Source organism: Dipodomys ordii, unplaced genomic scaffold (assembly GCF_000151885.1).
Source record: "Dipodomys ordii isolate 6190 unplaced genomic scaffold, Dord_2.0 Scaffold151, whole genome shotgun sequence".
NCBI lineage: Eukaryota > Metazoa > Chordata > Mammalia > Rodentia > Heteromyidae > Dipodomys > Dipodomys ordii.
The window spans coordinates 5,433,111-5,442,266 of NW_012267367.1; the positions used below are offsets into that span (position 1 = coordinate 5,433,111).

Genomic DNA, 9,156 nt, shown 5'->3' on the forward strand with positions numbered 1-9,156 from the left:
ACACAAGTATTATATTCATAATACATTTTTAGATACACTTAAGGAATGTAGAGTTTATGGCTATAAAGTGGCACCACTCAGACTAAGTACCAAGGTCAAATGTCTCCACAAACAAGTTCTAGGCCCCTACAATTCATTGTAAGGATGAATTTGATGTAAGCAGATTCCTTGATGAATGTCTAGTAAGTGTGAAACTGCGAGTTCAAACCACAGTAGCACAAAAAGTAAAAAATAAAAATAAAAAGACTATTACAGGTGTAGTGGTATCATTCCTATTCTTATTACTGTCATTACATTCCACACATGTCTCTTGGATCCAGCAGAGAAAGATGACAGAACTGTGGCTCCTAAAAAAAAAAAAGAAAAGAAAAGAGAAAGTGGCTCCCCTAAAGCTCAGCATTCATCAATGCCAGAACCAGCCCCTGACATGCTGCTTTAAGAGACCTCCACCCATCTCAGAGTTCTGATGCTCAGCACTTTGCATAGGCACTCCAAGCAGGCCCGATGGCCCAGCCTTAGCTCTACATGTAGTCAAACTTCTCATTCTACCCTGTTTTCATTAATAACGAGGGCAAAGAGGCAGTGGCTGCAGCAGCAATGAAGCCAAGAGAGAAAGCAGCTGGTATGGGAGGGCTTTGTGCCAGACCCCTTCCCAGAGGGTCCCTGACACTGATTGCAGCAGTAAATGAAGAGAGCCAATAACTGTGCGGGGGGGGGGGGGGGGGGGCACTGGATCCTGCCAGGAAGGGACAGGGGAGGTAAGGATTCTTGTAATTACACTGGTGCAGGCTCATGAGGTTATCCCAGTGGACTCTGGATCCTGCAGCAGCTCCTATTTTAGCAGGAGCTTGGCAAGCCAAACCAAATGTGACTCATCCAGGCCACCTGTAAACGAATTCAATGCCTAACAACCTGTACAAAGCTACTAATTGTCGTAATTCACTTGGCACCTCTTCCCCAGTAGGTGCTACACCAGTGCCATAGAGGGAAAGTCCATTTCCTGTTAACGTCAGTTTTATCCTCCATAATTAATGCAGCGTAGAACTGTGTCATTTGAAAAAACCCAAGTACCATATTTTCCTCAGAAACCCGTGTTTAGCATCTCTTCTTTTGGCCTTCTCTTTCTCCACTCTTGTGACAAACATCTTAACTTTCTCTCTGGCTCATTTAGTTACTACTTCTCTGATGCATAATTTGAGTTGCAATTATTTTCTCATTTTCCCCTCCAGCTGGCACTAGTCTTGGTTGCTTCCATCTTGTACATCTTTAACATGTCACACTGTTGTCCTAGCTTATTGAAAAACCCTGGAAAGAGGGAAACGGTAACCAAAGTCAGTGCGTTCTCATGTCTCTAAAAGGCTGCTGGATGCCTGTGTGCTAGCTAGCACTGATAGAGTGGAACTCTAGCAAGCCAGCAGTGCACAGCTGGGCACTATTTCAAAGAAAAAGTTGGAAGACACCATTTCAATCTCTCTCTCTCTCTCTCTCTCTCTCTCACACACACACACACACACACACACATACACACACACACACACGAAGGTAAGCTGAGTGCCATTGACTTCTGCCTGTTACCTTAGCTACTCAGAGGCTGAGATCTGAAGACTGCAGTTCAAAGCCAGCCTGGGCAAAGAAGTCCTTGAGGCTTTTATTCCAATTAACCACCAAGAAGCCAGAAGTGGAGCTGTGGTTCAAGTGATAGAATTGCAGCAGGGGGAGGGGGGAGAGAAGAGGAGGGGGAAGCCAACTGAGAGCTCAAAGCCCTGAGTTCAAGCCCCCATACCAGCATAAAAAGGGAAGGGAAGGGATGGGAAGGTGGCTCAGTGGTATAGTGCTTCCCTCTCATGCATAAGGACCTGGGTTCAATTCCTCAGCACCACATAAGCAAAAAGAAAAAAGCCGGAAGTGGCGCTGTGGCTCAAGTGGTAGAGCGCTAGCCTTGAGCTGAAATGCTGAGGGACAGCGCCCAGGCCCAGAGTTCAGGCCCCACGACCCCCCCCCACACACACACACAAGGGAAGGGTAGAGAAGGGAGATATACTGGATCAGAAGCAGAGCATGACCATTTAGTAATGACAGTGTCCCCTGCAGCAGGCTCTCGCTGTATTTGACACAGCTGCAATGAGCGGCCACCTCCCGACTATAACTTCCATAAATAAGATACTTAGGGACAAAGATTTGTTATTCTGTATCTATGTCCCCCTACAAGATGCGGTGACTTAAGCTTAGCTCTGAAAGGAGACAAATAAAAAACCAAAATTTTGCAACAAAACAATGGGTTTTTTTTGTCTGAAAATGGAGCATCACTGCATCCATTTTCAGACATTTTCATTTGCATTTCAGTCTTTTTATATCCAATATAGTACATTGTCAGTATAATTAAATTTCTTAAATGAATACTAACCAATATCAATCTGTAACTTGTTTGTACAAACTTAAGTACAACAGTTTGCATGTTTTCTACACATGTCACAATGGTTTATAAATGACAATTTTTAAAATGCACCTAAGACTAACTTTCCCAAACATCTAACTAGATGCTTTTGCGAAAAAAAAGCAAGTCCCAAGGAACTCCACCAACTCCTTTCTCAAAAGTTTTATGGAAGTAAAAAGAAGAAACAAATAAATTTGTTCTACAAATATGATTATGATTTTAGTCTTGAATTATATTTACAGGTCAAGAGACCATATTGAGGGAGTGCGGAAGAATCTAGTGATCAAAAATCAGAGTGGTAAGCTGATTGTAGTGGCTCTGAAATCATATATACTCAGGAAGTGGAGATTGGGAAGATTATAGTTTGAAGCCAGCCTGACCAGTAAGTTCATGAGACTCTGTCTCAACCAATAAAAAGCAGGGTGTAGTTCACTCATATGCCTGCTGTCATCCCAGCTACATGGAAAGCCTTAGTAGGATTGCTATCCAGGTCAATCCATTCCAAAAGTAAGACCCTATTAAAAACTTAACAAAAGCAAAAGGGGCTGGAGGCATGGCTTAAGTGGTAGAGTGCCTATATAGCAAATGCAAGACCCTGAGGTCAAGCCCCATTACCACCAAAAATAGATATCAGAATGCTTTCTACTGTTCATCAGACAATGTTCTCAAAGTTGAACAAAGCAATCCCTCATTCCCACAGAGGGAAAAAAATTAGGTACAAAAAGGAAATGAAGTTAAAGACAATTTTCTTTGTCTTCCTCTTTTCCTCTTTAAAATGTTTTTGTTCCTTTCTTTGTTTGTTTTTGTTTGTTTTGCTGCTAGGGACTGAGTTCCATGTCTTCAACGTGCTAGACTCACTCTACCATAATCTACATTTCACTCTAGCAGTTATTTCAAAGACAGAAAGACCATTTCCTCTTGTTTTCTCTTGCCTTCTGATTTTTAGTATTACATCAATTGGTACAGTTTTTATTTTATACATATTAACCATTACAAATATCAATTAGGCCAGCCACTATTTTTATTCACTTATTTTACATTAAAATGACAGCAGGGTATAGTTAGACAGTAAGAACTATTTTAACTTTCAGTAACTAGAAAAAAGGAATTGTATTAGTTAAGAATCTTTCAGATTCAAGTCATGAAACTTGAACTTGAGTCAGCTGAGGCAAACGAGTATTTCTGTGAGAATGATGGAAAAGTCCAGGTATCTAATCAACAGAGCCTGGGGTTGACACAGCTCAACCACAAAGAGAAGAAAGTCCAACACCCTCCCTCCCATTGGTCCCTTCAGTGGTTCAGCCCCTTTCTTAGACTTTGAGCTTTCCCATTTGATGGCCACGTCCAGAGGACAAATCACCTCAAGGGCACAATTGGAACCCAGGATCCAAGTAAAGGTAATTCTCAATAAAAGAAGAGGCATTAAACAGGCTAGTAACCAGACAGTACAAGAATAAATAATCAGGAAAAACAAAAGCAAGCCCAGATTTGAAAGCTCAGCTATGTCAAAGAAAGAAGATAACCTAACATTGAATACTAGAAGTTAGTATTAAGGCACTCCTTGATGCTTTCTGGAAAAAAAAATCCTTTAAAAAAGTAATAAAACCAAAGAATAAATATTTTAATGGTAATATACTATACTATTTTTTCTCTTCCCTTTCTTAGATGATTTTTGCATTTTTCTCTTAATATCTATGCTTTTGGTCTAAAAAATGCCCTTCAGTTTTCATGCAAAGTGTCCATAATGTTGGTTTTAGGATTGTTTTTGAGTTAGATATGGTGTATTTTTAGGGTTCAGAATTGGTCCAAAGATATCTATGCTATGTTTAAGATTCAGATTCCAAGTCTCCATGCTCCAGATTCTCAGGAGTCTCCAGTTCATGTTCCTCTTGCAACTGCAACATTTTCAAGTTTAACTCCAGTAACGTTCTGGTCAGCTGATGGCTCTGGAAACGCATATCCAGCTACAAGTTTGGAAGAAAATAAAGACTTTGATTAGGTTGAGAGACCAATCAAAGGAAACCACTTTCTGACGCCACAGGAGAAAGAAGTACAGGAAACGAAGATATCAAGAAAGGATGTGTTTCTCCTCTTTTTCTCCCAATCTGAGTGTGTGGCCTGGCTATAAAATGGACTTCTCTATCTGACAAGGTAAAATCCAGATATATAAATTGCTTTGGAAATGACCTTGAAATGAAAACAAAACTAGCTGATGCACAAAGCTGTCCATATGAAAAATACCTGGGTACGAAAGGCTATTTTCCAGCAATGGCATGTGAGCCGTGGTGAAATCATTTATCTTTATGAGTTTTCCCAGCCACAGGGTAACTGCCCGGGGCCATCTGAGTGTTCCAGACCTGAGACCGTTTACTTGATTACTTGTCATTTCAAGTTTTCAGGATTAAAATGCCTCCCTACTGAACAAAAACATTTAATGACACCTTCGAGGCACATGTATAGTTGCGTGTACTTATATAATCGAATGCTTTTCACTCTAGGATGCAATCTATTATAGAGCAAGGCTGATTTATACCCTCCTTCCAGAGGAGTTTGTGATGGTCCTCAAATGTTAAAATAAATTTTTTAATATCTCTCTAGGGAAGATCACCTAGGAGGCAATCTCACAAAGTTTAGTCTAATATAATCTTTGTATTATCACCTAAAACTAATGATCAGCTACTTGCAAACATCTTCAATTGGGGGTTTGTGTGATGTGCATCATAAGAAACATATTCTCTCTGTTTAAAATTCTTTATCAACTCATCAGCAGTCACCAGGACATTATGTTAGGAGAAAGCAAATACTATGTTGGCTGTCCCTTCTCATTTTGCGAAATAATGCTATTGGGAACAATATCTTTTCCATTTTCCTCTAACATGATTTTTTGTTGTGGTTTGGTTTGGGAAAAAAAAATAAGACAGATGGGCTTCTGCCAAACAGATAGTAATGGTAACCTCACAGCACAACCACCAAAAGCCACGGCACCTAGTCTGTAAGATTTCATTCTCTAATGCATCCCCAAAGCTCTAGGTTCCTGCCCTGAGTTTCCAGCTTTTTTCTTGGCATTTTCTCCCATGCCAATTCCCACTACAGGTGTTCAGACATCTTGGAAGTCCCTGAGGAAATACTATGCTAAGCCACTCCTCCTGATCCCTTTGTTTAAGACTTCTTTGGTCATTTCTCTTTCCACTGAACACATATGCTAGTTCTTCCATAACTGCATGAGCAGGTGCTAAGTGCTCTTGTTTGCATTTCAACAATATCCATACACATGTCTCTCATAACACATAGGCTAGACTACAATGATACTGCTGAGAGCAGAGTTTGTTCCTGATTGTATCCCCAATTATGAGTGCACACATGGAAGAGTCTCTGGGTTCCTTAAAAGCCTGAGTGAATGAAAGGATAAATGAGTGAACTGATATATATATCTGTCCTCTACTTTCCCACTAAGAACCAAGGAGCAAAATTGTTGATAATTATTTACTAAAGTATGTATAATTCACACTTATTTAGGGCATTCAAACACCAATGGTCTTTAAACTTTACTTTCACTATAGATCTCTTTCAGAGTCTAGAGAAAGCTGTGAACTCTCCCTGAAGAAAACAAAATGCATGCCACGCACATAAAACCTTTTTCAATTTTAGGCTTATGGAATACCTAAAATCCACTCAGAAACCCTAGAAACTAATATGTTCCTCTTAGAGGACTAAGCACACAGAAAATAGTATAAATAACAACATGACTTTAAATTAACTGGACTTGTTCATCATTATTCTTTCCATAAATCTCATCCTGACAGAGAGTACACGCATACATGTGTGTGTGTATGTTCTACAAGTATCAAGCTGATAGTGTATTATCGGGAATTACTTCTAGATTTGACAATATTGAGCTTAAATATCCACTCTTGCTTCTTCCTCATGAACAATCAGCCAACAATTAGCACTTTTATGACAAGGTTGACCAATGACCATGACCTAGGCACATCTAATTTCCCCCTTCTCCCTCTCCCTCTCTCTCTCTCTCTATATATATATGTATACATACATGTGTATACATATATACACATATATATACACTTTTTGACATAATCCTCAAATTCTATAATTTTCACATAGGAGCAACAAATAGTACTTACAGTGGAGAACTTCTCATAATGCTATCTCATATTCTTACAGCAATTCTATGAGTATTATCTCCAGGCAAATGAACAAGTTCACATTTGGTTCTTAATTCCCCCAAGTCATTGGTGTTAGCTAATGCTGGAGTTCAAACTCTCCTCTGGTTTATTCTCTATCTTCTCCTAGTCCCCAATACCTTCCTTACCCAAAATTCTTAGCTGTAGAGTGACTTACTAGAACATTAAGGTGCAGGGGTGTCTCATAGCTCCAGTATGGTCTCCTTGCTGGGTTTAACTATAAATGACTTGAGATGCAGATAAAGGTAAAGACACATTGTGGGTCAGTAATACAGAGAGGCTCCTGAGCCAGGCAGTTTGGCACCCAGCCCAAAGCACAGGCCTGGTGTCTAAGAAGATGGTTTCTTTGTTTAACTTAGATTCCCGGTTTAAACTGTGGATGACAATGGGGTAGCAATTCTACTAGCATTCAGTGCCAAAGAGAACTTTCCATGTCAAGTCTCCATTACCCAGGTTCATAAGCAACACTGCTTTAAAGCCTGAAGTGCTTGTCTTTTTTTCAGATCGCCTAATTTAGAAAGTTTTTCATTGAACAGGGGCCTAAAATGCCCACGTATGTTTACTCCTCTTTCAGTCTTCACTAACCTGCTTAATGTTCCAAAGCTGCAATTTTACACAAGGCCTTATTGTGTAAATATGGTGTATAGATTAGGTAAAATGGGTGTCAGCGTTGAGGACCGCTTTCCTCCCAGGTGGCCAATGGCACGGTTGGTGCACACATCAGAACTGTGGAAGATCGGAGGCTAGTGACCTCTCCCCTGCCCCCCCCCCCTCCGGGAGCAACTCCTGTCCCTACCCCCCAAGTCCCTAGGTGGGCCACGCCATTCTAAAACGGGGGGTGATGGGCCCCGAGAGTGCTGTGGAGCGCCAGTCGCACCGCCCGCGCTCACCAGCTCCGCGCGCAGCTTGGCCAGAGCGCACTGCACGCGCGCCCCGCTCCGCTCTTCCCGCGCCCGGATCCGCTCTTCCCGCGCCGCCGCCGCCGCCGCCGCCGCCTCCCGCGCGCGCCGAGAACTCCCGCGCGCCACCGCCCGCTGGAAGACGCGCACCAGCCGCCGGCCCAGGTCCTCCAGCCGCCAGCTGGCCCGGGCGCTCGGCTCCTGCACGTGGTTGCCCGTGTCGCCCCCGAAGGTATCATCACCCGTCGAAGGAGAGCCTGGAGACCAAAGGCCAGCTCTACCCGGGACTCCAAGGAGTCTCCGGGTGCTGCGCTGTCTGGACTGGCCCAGGTCCCCCAGGCCCATGTTGGAGACGCAGAGTCTCCCTTCCAACGTCTGCTAGCGATGTGGCTGCACGTGTGAGCCCTAGGGATTGAGGTCAGACCCGGGGCGGGGGAACTCCCGCGCGGGGCGGGACGGTGCGAGGGACGCTGTGACTGCGCAGCGACTCGCGGCGCCCTGGCTCCAACCCCTCTACTGCCCTTGAACTGCGGCGGGAGGAGGCGGTTCCCTCCGGTAGAACTTTCCTCATTTTCCTCATGCTCTTTGGGGTGGAGACTAAGGAAGGAGGCTTGGACATTGAGCTGTGTGGAAGTAGGTGATGTTGAGATGCAAGCAGGTTTGGACCCAATGGTGAACTATGTTGACCCGAAGCCCTCAAGGTTGCTTTGATTGCTGAATACTCGGCCTTTAAACTACTTCTGACTGAACGGTCTGCCAAACAAAGGCTAATCTGATCCCTTTCCTCTCCCCAGGAATTGCCCACCAATTGAGAAAAGACATCGAATTACTATTTCTTCTTTCCTTCTTCTTCTTTTTTTTCTTTTAGGAATAATTTTATCTTTAAGTAGTTGTACAAAGGAGTTGTCATTCAACAAAGCAGTTTATGAATACACTGCATCTTGATCCCTTCCAATATTTTCACCCACCCCTCCTAACCCACCCTTTCCCTCACGTTTCTTAATTTTTAGGTTATGCATTGAATGTGTTGCTCTTTATCAAAGCAGTTTAGGTATACATTGCATCTTGAGCTGTGTCATCCCTTCAACATCTTCCCCCTTCAACCCACCCTCTCCCTTGAATTCTCAATTCTGTGGTATATACAACTTAGTCTTGCCTGTAGTCTCCTTCTTTTCCCTCTTCATTCTGCTCCCCTTTCCCCCTTGGCCTTACCTGGCTGTGAATGGTCTTACTAGTGAGTTATCCCAGGCCATTCCCTCCTGCTGGAATTCTGAAATTCAGTGTTCCCTCCTACCCTTGGCTCCTTGACACAATGTCCACATTTATGAAGGGCATGAAATAAAAATCAAAGCATCTTACTCCAAAGTATGCAGTTTTATAAAGACCAGTGTATTCACGTCCCAATATTACGTATGTCCTCTATCCATGAACATAGTCTACTGCCTCTTTGTGAGCTCATATGGAATTTCTTTGAAGAAATGAATACACTATAGTCATAGTGATTGCCAAAGACAAATAAATGTTCAGACCTCATGCATTCATTCAATAAACATTAACAAGTTGACCACAATGTTCCAGGGTCCTTCGTAAGTACTAAAGGCAAAACAAGTTAGGTGGATTT

The 9,156-nt window shown here is 42.7% G+C and overlaps 1 protein-coding gene across 1 annotated transcript; it reads right to left on the bottom strand.

Annotated features, from left to right (window-relative positions):
• Positions 1–4,260: 4,260 nt before the first annotated feature.
• Aard (alanine and arginine rich domain containing protein) lies at positions 4,261–7,880 on the bottom strand. Its single transcript, XM_013032214.1, has 2 exons — positions 7,527–7,880; positions 4,261–4,398 (listed from the first exon to the last, which is right to left on the bottom strand). Exons 1-2 carry the CDS (start codon positions 7,878–7,880, stop codon positions 4,261–4,263), a joined length of 492 nt encoding a protein of 163 aa, XP_012887668.1.
• Between the last annotated feature and the right edge of the window lie 1,276 nt (positions 7,881–9,156).